This window comes from Python bivittatus, unplaced genomic scaffold, assembly GCF_059951505.1.
Source record: "Python bivittatus isolate LINGU-HERP-01145 unplaced genomic scaffold, Pbiv_v1 ctg000430_np1212, whole genome shotgun sequence".
In the NCBI taxonomy this organism is placed as follows: Eukaryota; Metazoa; Chordata; class Lepidosauria; order Squamata; family Pythonidae; genus Python; species Python bivittatus.
Window position 1 is genome coordinate 4,088,214 of NW_028277071.1, and position 20,955 is coordinate 4,109,168.

The following is a 20,955-nucleotide window of genomic DNA, read 5'->3' on the forward strand; positions in this document are numbered from 1 at the left end:
CTGAATTACATAGCTTTGATTTTCTTCCGAACCAGAGGCAGCCATAGGATCCAGAGGTTAACCTGTGGCTCCTTAAGCTCATAATTTAGGTGCTCAAACAGGAGCACTGCCTGCAATAGCTGAAACATCCAGTTGTCAGGTGGAGTAAGAAGGATATCATCTTTCTCCTGGCCTGATTGCATCACCTTTATGACTTATGGGCCTGGAATTATGTCTCTGTGTACCATTTCAGCTGAAGCAGGAGGATGGGAAGATGCTCTTCAGCACCATGGTTTCATCATCTTGCAATGACAATCTGCAAATATGATTTCCAAATATATTACCATATTTTTATTTTCTTCATGGGCAGGTATCACCTCTCTCTTTGTGTAATGATATTTGCCCTTCAGGTTACCGAAAGACCCCAAAAGAAGGAGAGCCATTTTGCTGCTATGACTGCCTTCCATGTCCGCAAGGAAAGATTACAAATCAGACAGGTAGGAAATGTTATGAAAAATACTGGATGTCCTCCAACATTTAGACATTATACTCAATTTCCTAAACATGTATAGCTTTTCACAACTGAGTACCCCATTTCTACTGGAAAGAGGGGATTGTATGAGCCAAAGTTTTTGTTTTAAAATTCTTTCTTTCTCTCTTGTGATTTACTATCAGGTGACAGTTTGTGAAAAGATTGAAATATTAAGGGAATATTGAACACGTCATATATTAAGGCATATTTGAAGTCCTTCCAAGCTTTGGTTGAATTCAAACAATCTCATTATGAATCTACTCCTTAGTCACTGTAGAATTGTTCATAAATACCTTTGAGATACTTTTCTTTTTTAAAAAAGTGAATTTAACAAAATTAAATAAAATGGGCCATGGTCATTGTTTTTATCCAAGCAAGAAAATAAATGAGGAAACTTTAGTATTACTACTACTACTACTACTACTACTACTACTACTACTATTAATAATAATAATAATAATAATAATAATAATAATATATTATTATTATTATTATTATTATTATTAATTACACTGTACCTCCCCGCCCCAATTGCAGTCTCCCAAGGACTTGTTTCCTTTAACATACATTTCTAATATACGTCTTTTATATTATCATTCTCAGACTTGGGGCCTCTCAACTATCTCTTGACTTTCTATTTCTATTTGCTTTTCCAGACATGGACAAATGCTTCCAGTGCCCAGAAGATCACTATCCAAACAATAACCAGGATTTCTGCCTTCTCAAGTACATCTCTTACCTCTCTTATGAAGACACATTAGGAAGCAGCTTGATGACAGTGGCTGTTATCCTTTCTTTCACCACAGTTTCTGTACTAGGCATCTTCCTAAAGTACCACAACACTCCCATTGTCAAGGCCAACAACCGCAGCCTCTCCTACACCCTCCTCATCTCCCTCCTCTTCTCCTTCCTTTGTTCTCTGCTTTTCATTGGTCGACCCATGAAGATGACTTGTCTCCTTCGACAGACTGCTTTTGGCATCATCTTCTCAGTGGCTGTTTCCTGTATGTTGGCCAAAACTATCACTGTGGTCTTGGCTTTCATGGCCACCAAGCCAGGATCAAGGATGAGGACATGGGTGGGGAAAAGATTGGCCTTTTCCATAGTTCTTTCCTGCTCCCTTATTCAAACTCTTCTTTGTTCTGTGTGGCTTGGAATCTCACCCCCTTTCCCAGACTTTGACATGCACTCCTTCATCTTTGAAATCATTGTGGAATGCAATGAAGGGTCAGTTGTCATGTTTTATAGTGTCCTGTCTTTTATGGGCTTCCTGGCTATTGTCAGTTTTATTGCAGCTTTCCTAGCTAGGAAGTTACCAGACACTTTCCAGGAAGCCAAATCCATAACCTTCAGCATGCTGATGTTTTGCAGTGTGTGGTTGTCCTTTATCCCTGCTTATATGAGCACCAAGGGGAAGTATGTAGTGGCTGTGGAGATCTTCTCCATCTTAGCCTCCAGTGCTGGGCTCCTGGTTTGTGTCTTTTTCCCCAAGTGCTACATCATCATGGTGAGGCCTGATCTGAACAAAAGGGAGCACTTAATGAAAAGAGTAAATTAACCAGTATGGTCAACAACAGTTAGTTCATCTTTTTTCCCCCTCCACTAGTGGAACTACCTTTAGACAGTTTATAATGAATCTTATCCAACGGTAATTTGAGACTTACTTTAAAGGAAATATGGGCATTTATAATTCTTTCTTAATAAAAGGGATTAGAAATAAAGTGTTATAAATGTAGTTGTACTCAGTGCCATATTTCATGAGGAAATAATGAACATGAGATATATATACTCTGTGAGTCAAAGCAGCTACAGTAAGTAAATTGTGTTCCAAAGCAAGCTGTGACTATTATGGTTGTTCTAAAGAGAAGATTAGCCCAATTTGAAGTAACCCTGATTGAAATCATATAGTTCATTCTTTAGGATCTGTACTTAGTTGAGCATACTTTAAAAACAAACTTTATTCTCAAAGGCCTAAGATCCAGAAATACAAGTAAGAATTTTAAGAAGTCATATGCTATGACAGGCCATCTGTTTGCCCCTGTTTGCATCATGCTTGACTATAAATGCTTTCCCCCCCCCTCCTATAGCTTTCCTTGCAACAATCACTGTTCAATTACTATTGAAAATAAGACTCCCAAAAATCATTAGGTTAAAAAATTAAATGGCTTAATAGAACCAGCACTAGCAGGAGTTAGAACATTTAGTACATTTATAGTACTGAAATTTTCTAAGAACGTTCCATGCATGATAAACCTCCCGGTGTCACATTTCTCTTGTATATCCTTCAGCTTTTATTTCAGCTGTAAGAGGGAAAAGGGAGGAAGAATGAAGAGATGCTGTTTCATAATGATCAGTGAAAGAAAGGATATTTTAATTTTTACCCTAACCAAAAGGCCTTCAGTTGTATTTGACTATAAAATAAGTCTCAATTAAGTTGAATGCTAGAATTACCAAATATCCCAATATTCCAATCTTTCAAAATTACTCCATTCCTTTCATAATGATGACAGTGTGCATGTGTGTGTGTGTGTGTCTGTGTCTGTGTCTGTGTATGAATTTAGATACATTTATGTGTTTGTATTTCTGTGAAATGCAGGATGTAGCTTAATGAGTTTCAGTAGTGGAAGTTATATTCATTGCTAATCTGGAAACCTTTCTTTACAAAAGGTATAGGAGCTTCCTTATAATTTCTCCATTGTTGTTTTGGGAACATAGACATCCCAGAATAATAAAACCTGCCAAATGGTGGCCAACTTTCTCACCTTCCCTATTGGAAGAGCTTGTTCCCAGACTGATCAAATTTCATTTTGTGAACAGCCGCTTGCAATCTTCTCTGTCATCAGCAAAAAGAGCCACCACCTCAAGAAATCACAAGAAGGCTGTTAGAAACTCAGAGAGTGTCCACCCTGATGTACAATGCACATTAATGTACATTGAATCCTCTAATGTACTTGAATACTCTCCACCATAGCCCCCTTATTTATTCAACCTATATAGGAAGAAGATGAGCGTGGTTTTAAAATTGGAGGAAAAAACATGAATAATGTGCACTATGCTAATGACACTATTCTGACAGCCAAAAATGCAAAAGGTCTTCAAACTCTCGTATTCAAAGGCAAGGAGCACGGTGAAAAATGGGACTCAAATTAAATATAACAGAGACCAAATTAATAAGAACAGGTATAATAGCTGGTCCCCAATATGTAGAAGTTTGACTTTATTGAAGTCAAGTTGTGCATGCATCATTTCATTATACTACATTCCCATGCTTATTTGAAGCTTCTTCTTTGTTTGTTTGTTTCTGGAACAAGAGAATAATATTATGCCACTCATGTATATTAGGTAAAGAAATGCCTTCCCAAATAGAGGATAAGATGTGTGTGTTGTGGGGCCACTTGGAAGTCATGTATAGCAATTTCAAATTTTCAGGTTGCATGACTTGGAAGAAAGTGGAGCAATTAAATAACATAGCCTTCAGAAACAAGCACCCTGTGTTTTGTTGTTGTTGTTGTTCCCATTCATTGTTTACACTGGAAATGTTTGCGTAGTCTACTTCCATTCCCCTCTGAATTAGCCATTTCCTCTTCCCAGTGATGGGATTTATGTCCTCTCCCAGGCCAAGCACACACAAGCACACAGAGAGATGGTTGCAAACTTTACTGATAAGTCTTCATTCCTTTGTATTTCTTTTTTCTCTCTTTTTTCCTGCATTTTTGGCTTTTTTCTTTCTTTTAATCTGCAGTTTTTCTTCTCTTTATCTTAAATATTAGTTTATGTTAGTTTTGATTTTTCTTGTTTAAAATCTAATAAAGCTATTATAAAAAATAATCTTTTCACTTTTGCAAAATTCTAACAGGAATTTCTTTAAGAACAATTATATCTCTATTATCATTCTTCAATCTTGTATTAAAATGCTGCTGCAAAATTGGTCCCTTCTATATACTTTATCAATTTCTGCCTCAGTATCCTCCTCTTCCTAATTCAAAAAATTTGCCAGCGCTTTAATAATTTTTTCACTAATATCTTCATTAGAACCCTCTGGGATTGCTCTAAGTCTCAAACAAAATTCCTTCTCTCTCAATTCCAATAGAGCTAGATTATCTAGTTCTCTTTCCAACTCTCTATCTATAACTTCTGTCTTACACTCTAAAGTTTCCACTTTGTCATTAACTTGTTTTACCTCTCCAGACACTTATTTTACACAGCTTTCCATCTTCTTACATTCTTCTTTCATCTCCTCTTTCATCTTTAAAAGACTTTCATTCTTTTTTTTTTTCAAAAGCTGTCAGTTTGGTATCAAGTGATTTAGTAAGTTTAGCATCAAGCAATCCTGCAAATTTATTCCCCAATTCCACTAACATTTTCTGAAGCAAATCTGGTGTAATTCCTTTCTCTGCTGGTTGCTCTAGCAATCCTCTTCTCTCCTCCCCTCCCCTCCATTCTCACCACTTTTCTGGTTGTCATTATAATGTTGTAATCCAAAAAGGAAAAGGTCTCAAACAAGGGAAAAAGAAAAGGCAAGCTCCCCTCCCCCTCCCCTTTTTTTCTGTTTTGTCTTCCTATGCCCATAATACTTTTGTCTCTATTGGCATTCCATAACATCAGTCAGCATCACAATACACATCCCCATATCTCCAGCCAACTTCACAGTCTTGCTCATATATTTTTTTTATATTTGTTTGTAAAACCTGCCAATTGCCTGTACTCTTTAATAATGAACAAAAAACTTTCCAACAAAGGTCTGGTTTGCTTGTCTAATTAAATACCAATTTATTCAAAAACACTTTCACAAAACAATAATCTCTTAAAATAATTGTCTTCTTTATCCCTTTTAAACTTTCTTACATGGGCTCCTTATTAAGCTTTTTTTTTTCTTTATTTATTCTGTTGTGCAGAGTACAGCAATGCTCCCAGAAAAACTTTGCCCAGGGAAAAATACACATCAGCATGAGAGGTTTGCAAACTGCAATGTCCATATCTTATTCTCCAAAGAAACTCAGCCAGAAAATATATACTATCTGGTTGTTTATTGATTAAAATGCAAAAACTTCATAAAATACAAGTTGTATACAAAATATAGAAAAAACACGTCTTCTCATAAATTCAGCATCTAAGACTTATCTACAAACATAAAGTCTCTAGCCAAAAACTCTCAGAGAAGAGGTACACTACTTGGTTATTAGTTACAACTACAAAACCCATAAAAACAACGACATGGTGGTTCTACTATACTGAAACTCTACTGAGAGGCTTGGCATATGATCCTCCCATTGCCAATCCATACCCCCCCACTGGGTAACTAGCATACACACACCAATAGGTGGCAGTAAATAGCAGTATACATGCTAACACACAAGTCATACGATCTCTCTCTAGACACAACATTTCTGTGGAGATAACGAGCTGCATCCTTTCCCATGAGAAAATCCTAACATATTCCTTTGTAATCCGAAAAGAATTATAATCACCAAATGGAATCTTATCCTGCCACTTAGAAAAAAAAATCTCTTAGCTGTATATTAATTACTTCCAAAAATGGTGAAGAAATGAGGTTTGGCTGAACTCTGTGTCTGTATCATATACTGAAATTATGGCTGTGAGCTTGATTGAAATCCCTTGACTCCCACCCACTTGATTCATGAGTTGACCACAAAACATCAGTTCCTGCAGTCTACTCATGAGGAGCAACTGTCTGGAGTGCAAATGGGCAATCTCACAATCTCTCCTTTACCCAGAAAGACTTGCACCAGCTGATTTCAGATGATTAAACCACCAATCTCCACCATAATGCCATCCCCACTCCTTTGGAGATGTCTAGTTTGCCATAACCCTCACTGAAAGCTCCCTGGGTCTTGTCATTATTATTCCAGCTTTCCTAGTTAGGAAGTTACCAGACACTTTCCAGGAAGCCAAATCCATCACATTCAGCATGCTGGTGTTTTGCAGTGTGTGGTTGTCCTTTGTCCGTGGCTATGGAGATCTTCTCCCTCTTGGCCTCCAGTGCTGGGATTCTGGTTTGTGTCTTTTCCCCCAAATGCTACATCATCATCATGAGGCCTGAACTGAGCATCTAATAAAGAGAATAATTTAAGCAATCTTGCCTTTTTGTCTTTCTCCAACATGGGATTAGAATTGTGAGGTGAATCTATATAGGCATCAATTTTGAGAGGTATTTTAAAGTCCAGACAATCCATGTTCATGGGTCTTGAAATAAGTCCAGTGTATCAGCTGAAGATACAAAAGTTATGTAGTGGATTTTGTAGTGATTGGCCCTATTTATGTAACATTGTGAATCAGATAAACCTAGCATCTGCATTCTCACACATAATAAGCTAGTTTCGTGTTCAATTTCATAATTTTAGAGATTAACTTTACATCTTGATAATATCAACTAAAAAGCATGTTTTTGAGAGAGAGACAGAGGGAGAGAGAGTAGATAGATAGATAGATAGATAGATAGATAGATAGATAGATAGATAGACAGACAGACAGACAGAGACAGACAGACAGACAGACAGACAGATTCCAGGACATCATTCTCTGGATATACAGGAATGGTTCTTGTGTAAAGAATTAATGTCTGCTTTGTTAGGTTCATTCTCTGGCTATATTGTCCCTCATGCTTTGACAAAGTTACCTGGAACATAAGTTAAGGTGGAATGTTCATGTTATGTCACCTTCACATTCAATTTATGGATGACTATATATATATATATATATATATATACACACACACACACACACACACACATACAGTATGTCTGTGTGTGTGTGTGTGTGTGTGTATACATGCATATGTATATATGTATATATTCTACAATTTCACTTTTCTAACTGAAAGTGTGTGTGTGTGTGTGTGTGTGTGTGTGTGTAATCAGATACCTGCTTGTATAGTGAGCTGGCCAAAGGAGGACATGGAGGCTGCCAATGTGAAGACCTGGAAGTTCCTCACAATGTACAGAGGTTTCCACCCTAAGCCCAACACCTTTGCACAACAGCCAGAAAGCGAGCGGCGGGGTCCTATGAGTGTCAAAGCCACTGTCATGGATGAAACCTGGAGCATCCAGGAGTACATCACTAAGATGGCACGCAAAGGTGAGCTGCTGAGAGAATGAGGTTTTGTAACTGAAAGAATATAGATTTCATCTTGAGAAGTCAATCAGTATCAATAGAGATGTGTTCCTAACTGAGATTTTAATCTTCATGGGTCAGTAATTAGGACTATGAATCCTCTCTAGGGGTTCCTGTCTCTCTTTTTGTTTCTGCCAAAGACAAGTGGTGCCAGATCCCTTTGACTTCTGTGCACTGTTACCATCTAGTGTGTAATCACGCTGTTACAGACCAATTCTGGTAGCCCTATATACATGGGATATGGAAATCCATGTAAAGTCCAGGGAATATCTCAATTTCTTTATTTTTCATTATGGGTTGCATCATACATAGCACCTTCAGAAAACTTTCAAGATATTCTGGGAATCTCTATAAAATGTATCCAAGTGAGAGTGCTTATTATAGGAGCCATCCTGAACTTCTAGGTCTTCCAATTTTTAGCATCTCATGAACATGTACAGATTTGAATGTAATGCAAATCTCATGAAAAACATTCTTCAGAAGTTACTAATCTGTTCTGATAACTTTCCCCACTGGCATTCTTTGGTTTAGGGTGTTACAAACCTGGCCTAATTGCACCCTGAGGATAAGCTGAAAACTCTCTGTGCAATACCAGGAAAAACATATTGTTTTTCCTCATTGCTTTGAATAATGAAGAACTATCCTGTAATCATCTGTCCTGTCTTTATAATATTGATTGACTTCTTTCAATTTGAAATTGTAAAAGACAACAGGACATTGCCAGTCTGCCAGTTTAACACTACAGGATGCTTCAAACATTCCCTTTCCAATGAACTCAATAGGTAGAAGTTTGTTCTCAACTTCCTTGGCTTTCCAGTTGAATCCTGGCTATTCATTTGGAGAATATTCCAAGAGTCATGGGAGACGTGAATAGTTTTTTTACAGGAAAATTTTCATATGTTACAGTTTGGATGTTGGTCTTAGGGATACTTCCTAGGAGTGTTTGCAAAATTTCTTTTTCAAAAGGCACTAGCAGTGACCCCAGTCCATTTCTTCATAACTACCATGAACCAGGGGACCTCATTCTTGGTGGTATAAGTTCTCTGAGCTTTTTACCTTCAGAGAAGATCACGTTCAGAAGACATCCTTTTGAAGACTTTTTTCTTGAATTTATGTAAGGAGTTGGATGCTTTTGAGCTCTATTGTATATCTAGCCTGGCAATCCTCAGAAGTTATGACAGGATAGTTTGCTTATTGTTTTGTGTGGAAAGGGAGGTGGGGTGGGGAAAATCTGCTTGCACATGATTCTTTCTTCCTCATTTCACCAATCTAGAGAAGAAGGAGCAGCAGCTGGAAGATTAACTTTGGAAATAATATTTAAAAGCATACACACAGACACACAAGCCTCTATCAACCATCTATCTATCTATCTATCTATCTATCTATCTATCTATCTATCTATCTATCTATCTATCTATCTATCTATCTATCTATCCATCCATCCATCCATCCATCCATCCATCCATCCATCCATCCATCATCTATCTAAGCAGTTCTTGTGGAAGTCAACATTTTAAAAGTTATATGTCAATCTTTTGTCTGTGAACGAGTGTAGAATCAAAGATCCAATCTCCTTCACTTTCTGCTTTCCAAGAGATAGGTGATAGAGAGACAGATAATATGTATTCCAGTCAATGACCAGATAAAACAAAACATATATACACAAATTACAGGAGAAAGCTTGCCAAGAGTAATTTTTGACTTGGCAATTTTTTAACTCTACAAAGGTAGCCATTTCTTACTACCTTTGAAAAATCACCAAGTATTTTATTTTAGAAAGACCAGAAGAGTTTCTCATTTCTACAAACTCTCCCTTGGAGCTCCTGAAGTTTACATAGAAAGGACAACTGCCTTCACATTAGCTCTTTTTTTTTTTTCCTTAGGGAATGATCCACATTTAAAAATGGGTAGCATTACTTTTGCCATGGATCTGCTGAAAAAATCTATACGACAAATTTTGTACAAGTACAATTAATTTTGAAATTATATTTTAAATATTTAGCTGTTACCTTCCAAATTAATGGTAGTACATATCTGGAGATATTTCCAGTATATTTGATATGAAATCAGATAGTAACCAAGCTCAGAGTTATTAATATTGCAAGTGGGTCTCTCAGCAAGCAATTGTACTGAAGGGATTTATTATTTTTTAATTGAATTGCAGATTCCTAACTCAGACCTATCAACACATCTTGGCTTTCGTGTTTGCTGTAAAGGAGATTAATGGAAATCCCCAGATCTTAACCAATGTCACCCTTGGATTCAACATCTATAGCAACTATTTTAATCCAAAATTTACATATGTAGCCACAATGGAAATTCTCTCCACACCAGATAGATTCATCCCAAACTATAAATGTGATTTCAAGAACAATCTGGTAGCCGTCATTGGAGGACCTAACTCAAATGATTTTCTTGACATAGCAACTATTCTGAGTCAATACAAGATTGCACAGGTAGGTCCCCCCCACCCATGAAAAGCAAAAAATAAAAAAAAAATGAGGAAATATTCCACAATTCCCTTTCCTGTTAGATAGGAAAGTCTTTGAGATCTGTGGGGTGAGTATTGGTGGGCTTCTATTATTTCTCCAGGAAAATTGGATAAATGCCACATTCCTCTTTTCTTCACACTAACAAATCCCTAACTAACTCTATTAAGAAGTGGTCATTGGATGTGTAAATTATAATAAAATCAGGACCCCATGATCCCAGTCTATTTCCGGCAGCACAATCATAGGAATAGAAATACTTAGTGTTTTACTGGGAAAAAAAATGCATTTCTTGTGGAACAAACCCTTCTGTTTTCTTGCGTTCATTCTGCTTTTCCGATTGCATTCAATTAGCTTGCATATACTTCTGCTCCAGAGGTGAATAGACCAAATCAAGCAGTTCCCTTCCATTGGATGTTCCCAAATGCTGATTATCAATATCATGGGATTCTCCAGATGTTACTATATTTCAGGTGGACATGGATGGGCATATTTTATATTGGCATTGGCAGTCAAACAGAATTATTGCTCCGGAAAGTATTGCCTTTCTTTTCACAGCATGGCATCTGTTTTGACTTCATTGAAAAGTTACCCGGTGGGAAGTTAGCTGAGGGTAATGATATTTTGGAAGCAACCCATGACAAAATAAGCATTGCCTTGAACAGCATAGCTAAGACAGTGATATTTCATGGAGAATTTCAGAGTGTAGCATTTTTATGGGTTTTACTTGAACTTTCAGACTATAATGATGTGGCAGGAAAAACAGCAAAAGTCTGGATCATGACAGCGGATGTGGACTTTTCATCAGTTCTGCTTCAAAGAAGCTGGAGCATTCATTTCCTCCATGGTGTTATATCTCTGGCAATTCACTCACAAGAAGTGTCAGGATTCCAGAAATTTGTTGAGATGAGGAATCCTTTATGGCATAAAAGAGATGGCTTCCTGAAAGAAATTTGGCAGCAGGTCTTTAATTGTCTGCTTCCAAACTCTACCGCTGACCCAAAGGAAGGGGATGTCTGCACTGGAGAGGAGAAGCTGGAGACTCTCCCTGTAACTGTGTTTGAAACAAGGATGACTGCGCATAGTTACAGTGTCTACAATGCTGTCTATGTTGTTGCACATGCTTTGCGTGCCCTGTATTCATCCATAGACCAGCAAAGATCAGGGGTGACATGGAAACATCTTCAACAGCAGTCATGGAAGGTAAATCTCCTCATCAGAGTACTGCAGGATATCTCACCATATCTGTTGATATGACAATAACATTATAAACTTATTTTGTTTTACTGATCCCTGTGAGATATTTGGGATTTGAGATCTTCATATTTCCATGAAGAAGAGCCAGTGTTTTCTTCAAGTTGGGTGCATATATGAACATATATGGCCCAAACATATCAGCAGAGCAAAAGTTTGGGGTGAGCTTCCCCATGCTGTTAAATTTTTATTTAGCAATTCTGTTTTGATTTCTACATTCATCCTAGGTTCCAGTTCTCATCCAATAGAATTGTACTCCCATTGACTTTTATTCCAAATTGTATGTGAATTAGTTTCCTTCATGTTCTCACTATAACCTTTTCTCCACACTGAACTCTCTCCATCATCTTTGTTAGAATGGATAACATTCATTGCAGACTTTTATTTGGTTTTGGTTTTGCAACAAGAAGCATTTATGCAGAGGAAGGAATCTAGTCTCATGTCCATCTTCATCCTCTGATCCAAAATTCTTAGTTTTTCAAAAGGAATCTCCTGATAAAATCCCACCAACTAGATCCATGACTTCCTGAGTCTGGCAGATACATTGGGATCACAGGTCATTTCAAAACAGAAAATTACTTTTCTATACTTCAAGGTGGCTTTGTAGCAAAACATTTTATAGGATCATCTTGTACTATAAGTACTAGGTTGAAATTTAATCTTGAATTTTCACTTCTAGAACTATGCAATTTTCCTATTTTCAGTTATCTCATTGAGAGCCCTGTATGACTTTCTTCTACTTTGCATATAAATTAGTCACTTATACCTTACAGCTATTGTAACATACTGTATTGATCTAATTATTGGGATATGGGTGCATAAAGTTACTTGCTCATCCTTTCTCTTTTTAGTGTTATTTTTAATTTTATTTTCATACTATTATCATATACTTTTGGAAAAAATGAGAGAGGTGATGAAAATGATACCAGCCTCATTTTAACGCTAAACTGTTAGAATTGAGATTTTTAAAGATAACTTTCCATGGGGGAAAAAAAAAAAGTACCGTGAATCTAGTAACTGTTGAAGGTCCTTATATAGAAACACACTGGTTTGGAGGTTTCAAAATATTAATTAAGTCATGTTAGATTTGTAGAAGAGTATCATTTTTTTCCCATAAAAATAAATAAATGTTCTATAGTTTGTAGGAAATCTCTTCAGAGATTCAGCCTGCAAAACCTTATTAATCATTTTTTTTTTAGAATGATAAGAAGCCATCTTGCATCTAATGTACTATAATAGTGCTGAGTGTCGGTTTTCTTCCTTGCTGCCCTTCATCATATTGATAACATAAATATTTTGCAAAGCATTAAAAATAAACCATCATCTCTTTTCCAACATTTTCCTCCTTGCTGTTTAGCTTCGCCATTTTCTGAGAGGTGTTTCATTTAATAACAGTGTTGGGGACAAGATTTCCTTTGATGAAAATGGTGAATTTGTAGGAGGATTTGATATTATAAACTGGGTCACGTTCCCAAACCAGTCCTTCCTCAGAGTTAAGGTTGGAACCATCGATCCAGAAGGACTCTCACATCAACTGCTGACCATTTCAGAGGATGCCATCATCTGGCCCACCTGGTTCAATCAGGTAGAATCGATCTCAGGTCAACATTGGCTCATCACTTTACCCAATGTTATAAGGATGTTCACATGAACCTAACACAATTGCATTAATTTCTGTTGAGTATTTTTGTCTTCAAATATTAAAAAACCTGACCAAGAGCTGAGCAAATCAGACACACGAGAATATGTATTTATTTAGTAGATTGTCAGGTGACTATTCTGGTAAAATATATATTCTATTTTGCCTTGTTTTGGTTTCATCATGGGAGTGTTGGGGAATTTGAGTCCTTCTAGGGATAAGACCAATATCCTAGTGATATATGGTGACACATTGGGTAGGTTAGGTGACAAATTGTGCAATAGGACCCAAACATCAGCTATGGTCACTCGTTTCAAAGCCCTGTTCCTTTTTTCTTTTTTAGTGATCAGAGGATATAGTACAGATTAAAAAGGGGAAGGATTTGATTGCTGGATGTGTGTGCCATTTGAAGCTGGCATCTATCACTGTAAATGATCCTGGAGCCTCATGTACTTGTATGCAACATTGCAGTGCAAGTATCAACCAAGAGCTTCTGCTGTGATGTCACAATATATGTTTCCTCATTCTGGATTCACTCTGCATCCAAACCCATTTCTTAATTTATTCACCAACATGCAAAGCAGATCATGTTATGCAATTGTGTTTTGCTGTTTTGTTGTTTTTTTAGTTTTTTCCCTTGAATACGTTTATGCAACTTATATTAAGTTCTACACAATGATCTCAAAAAGAATAATGGTAAATCATATTTGTGAGATTCTTTTCCAAATATTCTCAGTATTTTCTGAATATTTCTGGTAAATTTCTGTTAAATGGTGAATTTTCTTGTGGGGAGAATTTCAGTCCTTCCTTGAAAAAAGTTTGCTTTCCAGGACAAGCAACAATATGCCAATGTCAGTAAACCAGTAAGGAAAAGCAACCAAATTGGGATAAAAGGTATTAAGAGAAAAAATTCAGGGTGATTAAGTTTACTTGCATATTCTTGAGGGAAAGAATCTGATACCAATTGTTTTAATGTATTTAAGCATATTATTTTCTTGGTATTGGTCAGAGGTCTTCTTTCAAGTGTGTCTCTTTGGATTACTGAGCTTTGATTTTCTTCAGAACCAGAGGCAGCCATAGGATCCAGAGGTTAACACTGCAATAAAAAAACATGTGTCATCAAGTTCATAAATTAAGTGATCTAACAGGAGCACTGCCTGCAAGAGCTAAAACATCCAGCTGACATGTGGAGTAAGAAGTTGTCAGTCTTCCTCTTGGCCTGATTGTGTCACTTTTATGAGTCATGGGCCTGGAATTATTTATGATTCTGTGTGCTATTTCAGCTGAGGCAGGGAGGATGGGAAGACACTCTTCAAGAACACAATCTCAACATGTTGCAATGACAATCTGTGATTATGATTTCCAAATATATTAGCGTATTTTTATTTCCTTCATGGGCAGGTATCGCCTCTCTCCCTGTGTAATGACATCTGCCCTTCAGGTTACCGAAAGACCCCAAAAGAAGGAGAACCATTTTGCTGCTATGACTGCCTTCCATGTCCGCAAGGAAAGATCACAAATCAGACAGGTAAGAGACATTATGAAAGATATCAGAGGTCCTCCATCATTTAGACATCGCACTAATTTCCTAAACATGTATAACTTTTCACAACTGAGTACCCGATTCCTACAGGAAGCAGAGGAGTTTTGAGCCAAATGTTTTCTTTTTGAAATTCTTTCTCTCTCTTTTGTGATTTACTATCAGATGAAAGTTTGTGAAAAAGGTGAAATATTAAGGGAATATTGAACATGTCATGTATTAAGGCATATTTGAAATCCTTCCAAGCTTTAGTTAAATTCAAACAATCTCATTATTAATCTATTTCTTACACTGTAGAATGGTTCATAAATATATTTGACATTTTTTTCTTTTTTAAAAAAATAAATTCAACAAAATTAAATAGTGCATCATGGTCATTTTTTTCATCCAAGCAGAAAGCTAAATGAGGAGACATTAGCATTACTATTATTACTATTATTATTACTATTTCTATTATTATTATTTACGTTTTGCACCCCTCCCCCCACTTGCTGCCTCCCAAGGACTCATTTGCTTTAACATACCTTTCCAATATATGCCTTTCATATTATAATTCTCAGATTGGTGGCCTCTCAACTATCTCTTGACTACTATTTATATTTGCTTTTCCAGACATGGACAAATGCTTCCAGTGCCCAGAAGATCACTATCCAAACAATAACCAAGATTTCTGCCTTCTCAAGTACATGACATACCTCTCTTATGAAGACACATTAGGAAGCAGCTTGATGACAGTAGCCATTACCCTTTCTTTCACCACAGTTTCTGTACTAGGAATCTTCCTGAAGTACCACAACACTCCCATTGTCAAGGCCAACAACCCCGACCTCTCCTACACCCTCCTCATCTCCCTCCTCCTCTCCTTCCTTTGTTCTCTGCTTTTCATTGGTCGACCCATGAAGATGACTTGTCTCCTTCGACAGACTGCTTTTGGCATCATCTTCTCACTAGCTGTTTCTTGTATCTTGGCCAAAACTATCACGGTGATCTTGGCTTTCATGGCCACCAAGCCAGGATCAAGGATGAGAACGTGGGTGGGGAAAAGACTGGCCTTTTCCATAGTTCTTTCCTGTTCCTTTATGCAAACTCTTCTTTGTTCTGTGTGGCTTGGAATCTCACCCCCTTTCCCAGACTTTGACATGCACTCCTTTATCTCTGAAATCGTTGTGGAATGCAATGAAGGGTCAGTTGTCATGTTTTATAGTGTCTTGTCTTTTATGGGCTTCCTGGCTGTTGTCAGTTTTATTGCAGCTTTCCTAGCTAGGAAGTTACCAGACACTTTCCAGGAAGCCAAATCCATCACCTTCAGCATGCTGATGTTTTGCAGTGTGTGGTTGTCCTTTATCCCTGCCTACATGAGCACCAAGGGGAAATATGTAGTGGCTGTTGAGATCTTCTCCATCTTGGCCTCCAGTGGTGGGCTCCTGGCTTGTGTCTTTTTTCCCAAATGCTACATTATCATTGTGAGGCCTGATCTGAATAAAAGGGAGCACTTAATAAAAAGAGTAAATTAACCAATATGGTCAACAATTTTTACTTCTTTTTTTCCCCTTCCACTAGTGGAACTACCTTTAGGCAATTTGAAAATAATCTTGTCCAACAGTAATCTGAGATTTACTTTAAAAGGCACATTATGAGTATTTTAATTATTTCTTAATAGAAAGGATTAGAAATTAAGTGGTGTAAATATATTTTTTAGTTGGTTCAGTGGTAGATGAGGAAATGATGAATGTGAGATATTCACTCTGTGAGTTAAAGTAGGTACAATAAGTACATTGTGTTTCAAAACAAGCTGGTGACTATTATGGTTGTTCTAATGACATGATTAGCACAATTGAAGTAACCCTGGTTGAAATCATACAGTTCATTCTTTAGGGTTTGTACTTAGTTGAGCATACTTTAAAAACAAAATGTATTCACAGCACCTACAGGCAAAAACCCAAGATCAAGAAATACAAATAAAATTGTTAAGAAAGTTATATGCCATCACAGGCCATCTGCATTCATCTGTTTGCATCATGCTTGACTTTAAATCCCCCCCCCTTTTTTTTTCACCCTGCAGCTTTTCTTGCAACAAGTCTTTCTGTTAATATTCAGGTATGATTCTCACATAGAGAATTAATCTCTTCCCTTGAAGCATTTCTGGCTTTGTGTGGTTTCCGTAGCTGGCCCACCATCAATAACCTCAATAGACCAGCTTTTAGATGGAATTGTCATCCTGGTGTGCTGTTGTGTCACTCACTTCAGATCCAGTTTCTGCATCTCCTTCTTACTCAGATTTGCTGACTGCATTTCACAGAACCCTATATTCCACACATCAGAAATAGATTTTCTGCTGAGAAATGTTGCACTATTGGTTTGGTCAATTTTGAAACACATAGTTTCAATTACCATTGAAAGTAAGACTCTCAAAAATTATTAGATTAAAATTTGAAGTGGCTTAATAGAACCAGCACTAGCAGGAGTTGGAACATTTAGTACATTTGTAGTATTCATATTTTCTAAGGAAGTTCCATGCCATGATAAACATCCCAGTGTCACATTTCTCTTGTATGTCCTATAGCTTTATTTCAGTTGAAAGAAGAGAGAGACAGGAAGAATGAAGAAGTTCTGTATCATAACGATCAGTGAAAGAACAGATGTCTCTATTTTTACCCTAACCAAAAGGCCTTCAGTTGTATTTGGCTATAGTTATATTTGGCTATAAAATAAGTCTCAATAAAGTAGAATGCTGGAATTACCAAATATCCTAATGTTTAAACATTAGTCCAATCCTTTCACATTGATGAGAGTTTGTGTGTATTTTGTGTGTGTGTGTGTGCCTATGTATGAGTGTATATGAATTTATGTGTGAGTATTTCTCTGAGATACAGCATGTTTCTTAAGCTGGAAACTCTTCTTAACAAAAGGTATAGGAGCTTCCTGATAATTTCTCAGTTGTTACATTGGGAACATAGACATCGCAGGATAATAATACCTGCCAAATGGTGGTCACCTTTCTCACCTCCCCTATTGGAAGAGCTTTTTCCCAGACTGATCAGCTTGCATTATGTGAACAGCCGCTTGCAAGCTTCTCCATCATCAGTGAAAAGAGCCACCACTTGTACATTGAATACTCCTCTAATGTACTTGAATACTCTCTAGCAGAGCCCCCTTATTTATTCAACCTATATGCTGAATATATATAGGGAAGCTAGATTGGAAGAAGATGAGTGTGGTTTTAAAACTGAAGGAAAAAACATGAATAATCTGCACTATGCTGATGATACTATTATGACAGCCCAAAATGCAAAGGATCTTCAAACTCTAGTATTCAAAGTCAAGGAGCACAGTGAAAAAATGGGACCATGGAATCAAAACTCAGGACACAAATGCAAAATAATCAAGGCTTCACTGCAGTGTGTATTAGACAGTATAGTAAATGAAGTTCATTAGAAGGCAGTTTTAAACAGGCTGAAGAAAGCACTCTCATATTACACAGTCATTACATCAATGTCTAATGGTAGCCACTAAGTAGGATGGTTTTCAATGGGGTTAGAAAAACTCTTAGAGGAAAAGACCTTCAAGGGCAAGGGCTCTTGAAGGCTCCATGACACTACTGGTCTAGGGGCAGCATGCCTTCAAATATCAGGGGCAGGGCCAAAACGTCTCCATGTCCTGACTGAAAACCACACAGAAGCATCTGATTGCTCGCTCTGAGAATCAAAATGGCACTCAGCTTGACCCAGTAATGCTGCACTTTTTTCTTATATAGCATTTGTGGCCTCAGACATGCAGAAGTTTGACTTTATTGAAGACATGTTGTGCATGCATCGTTTTATTATACTACATTCCCGTGCTTATTTGAAGCGGCTTCTTTGTTTGCTTGATTGTTTCTTTCTGGAACCAGAGAATAATATCATGCAATTCATGTATGTTAGGCAAGTTAAAGAAATGTGTCCCCAAATAGAGGATAAAATATGTATGTTGTGGGGTTACTTGGAAGTCATACATAGCAATTTCAAAGTTTAAGTTTGTGTGACTTGGAAGAAAGTCAATTAATTAATTAATTAATTACTATAGCCTTCAGAAACAAGCACTAGGTTTATGTTAATTTTCATTTACCAACCTGAAAATAATCTAAAGTTGAGCTCACTGTTGGTAACTTCAGGAACAGGGGCCATTATGTCTTTGCTGTTTCTTTATGCCCACTGGGACTGAGGGAAAGAGTATATCACCTATGGTATAATAAATGCAAACATACACCATTGTTTGACTTGTAATTATCATGTTAGCTTTTTTTCCCCCCCTTTTTCCTTGCACAGTTCCCTGGAGACTCTATGGCCACTGAAGTTCTGTAGATTAAAGGGTCAATTAAATATCCTCTGTGATCTTCAGGGCTAGGAATATTTAGGGACTGAAATTTTCTTCCTTGGTCTATATCCTTGGCAATTAATTCAAATGATGTTTCTGGATTCTATAATTTCTTGAAGAGAGGAACCCTTCTTAGGAGAAAGAAGATGGTTCCTTGAGGGAAATCTGGCCACAGGCATTTAGTTGCTTCTTCCCCAGTTCTGCCAGGAGAATAAGGGTGAGGACATCTGCACAGGGAAGGAGCACCTAGAGGCTCTTCCCATGACTGTGTTTGAAATGGCCATGACTGCTCACAGCTAGTGTCTACAATGCTGTCTGTGCCATTCCCGATGCTTTGCATGCAATGCAATCCTCAGTGTTCAACCAAAGATCAAAGATGAACAGATGCACATAGAAACTTAACAGTTGTGGAAGGTACCACCAAAACCATTGGCATTCTACAACTTTTTGCCATAAAGAATAATCAATCTGTCTGGGAATTTGTAAGCAGAAGGCTACAGATTAGAGAAAGCTGTCTTAGACAGCTCTTTCTTTAGAAAGACATCATTTTGGTAATTCACTTCTAAATTTATCATAGCTTCTTATTATAATGTCCTCCTTCTCCAGTGATTTTTTTTTTTTTTTTGGTCAACCATGAGCAGGTCTCATGAATATCTCTGATTATCCAAAGTACCTTGTGAAATTCCCTATATCAGGATAAAGATATAAAAAGGCTTTGCTGTTCTTTGTTAGTATTATGTATGTATGTATGTGTGTGTGTATTTATGTATGTTCAATTTATATAGCCACCCATCTCAGACAAATGACTCTAGGCAGCTAACAACAATAAAAACAGTCAACATTTAAAACAGTACAAAAAAATTAAATATAAATATAAATGCAGCCAAGAGATCTTAAAAAGCCGTTTGAATCAGCACAACCATGAAATGTGGCCCTTTACACACTCGGGGCCCTAGGCTTGGCCATAAAGCCAGGTCTTCAAGGCCTTCTGAAAAGACAAAAGAGTTGGGGCCATCCTAATCTCAGGATGGAGGATGTTCCAGAGGGCAGGCGCCACAGCAGAAAGGGCACATCTCCCAGTCCCTGCCAGCCTACATTCCTTGGCTGATGGGACTCGGAGCATGCCCAAGTTGCCAGACTGGATTGGATGGGTAGAAACAACTGGGAAAAGATGGTCCCTAAGGTAACCCAGCCCCAAGCCATGAAGGGCTTTAAAGGTGACAACAAGCACCTTGAATTGCACCTGGAAACACACTACCAACCAGTCCAGCTCCTGAAGCGGTGGTGTTACATGTGCTGAGTAGCCAATACTATTTACAACTCTGGCAGCTGCATTCTGTACCAGCTAAAGCTTCTGAATGCTCTTCAAGGGCATGTAGAGCGTGTTGCAAAAGTCCAAACAGGAGGTCATGAAGGCCTGAGTGACAGTGAGTAGAGCCTTCCGGTATAGGAATGGGCACAACTGACACACAACCCAAAGGTGTGCAAAGGCCCTCTTAGCCTTGGCTCCACCTGCTCTTCCAGCAGGAACTGTGAATCCAAGAGGACCCCCAGATTGCACACCAGGTCTGTCTGGGGCAGAGTCACCTCATCGAGAACCAAAGATGGAAGAACCTTAGTACTGGGAGGCCAAACACCCAAAGCCACTCGGTCTTGCTTGGGTTGAGCCGAAGCCCATTGTGCCCCATCTAGGCCCCTACAGCCTCCAGGCAGTGAGATAGGACATCCACAACATCACTCAGACATCCTGGGGAGGAGATATAAAGCTGGGTGTCATGAGCATACTGATGATATTTCACCCTGAACTGTCGGATCACCTCGCCCAGCAACCTTATGTAGATGTTAAATAAGAGGGGCAAGAGAACTGAGCCCTGTGGCACCCGTGGACTGGACCTCTCCCCTCCTACCAACACCGACTGGAACCAACCCTGGAGGATGGAGAACCAGCACAACATAGTGCCACCCAACCCCAACTCCTCAAGCCGGTCCAGAAGGACACCACGATTGATGGTATCGAAGACTGCCAAGAGGTCAAGAA

General features: G+C 37.9%; 2 protein-coding genes across 2 annotated transcripts; both read left to right on the forward strand.

Annotated features, from left to right (window-relative positions):
• The first annotated feature begins 367 nt into the window (after positions 1–367).
• On the forward strand, positions 368–2,069 carry LOC148215289 (vomeronasal type-2 receptor 26-like). Its single transcript, XM_088144092.1, has 2 exons — positions 368–476; positions 1,168–2,069. Exon 2 carries the CDS (start codon positions 1,170–1,172, stop codon positions 2,067–2,069), a length of 900 nt encoding a protein of 299 aa, XP_088000218.1. The 5' UTR covers positions 368–476; positions 1,168–1,169.
• A 12,374-nt stretch (positions 2,070–14,443) lies between these two features.
• LOC112542443 (vomeronasal type-2 receptor 26-like) lies at positions 14,444–16,078 on the forward strand. The gene is made up of 2 exons (XM_025175328.2): positions 14,444–14,552; positions 15,177–16,078. Exon 2 carries the CDS (start codon positions 15,179–15,181, stop codon positions 16,076–16,078), a length of 900 nt encoding a protein of 299 aa, XP_025031096.2. The 5' UTR covers positions 14,444–14,552; positions 15,177–15,178.
• The last annotated feature ends 4,877 nt before the right edge of the window (positions 16,079–20,955 follow it).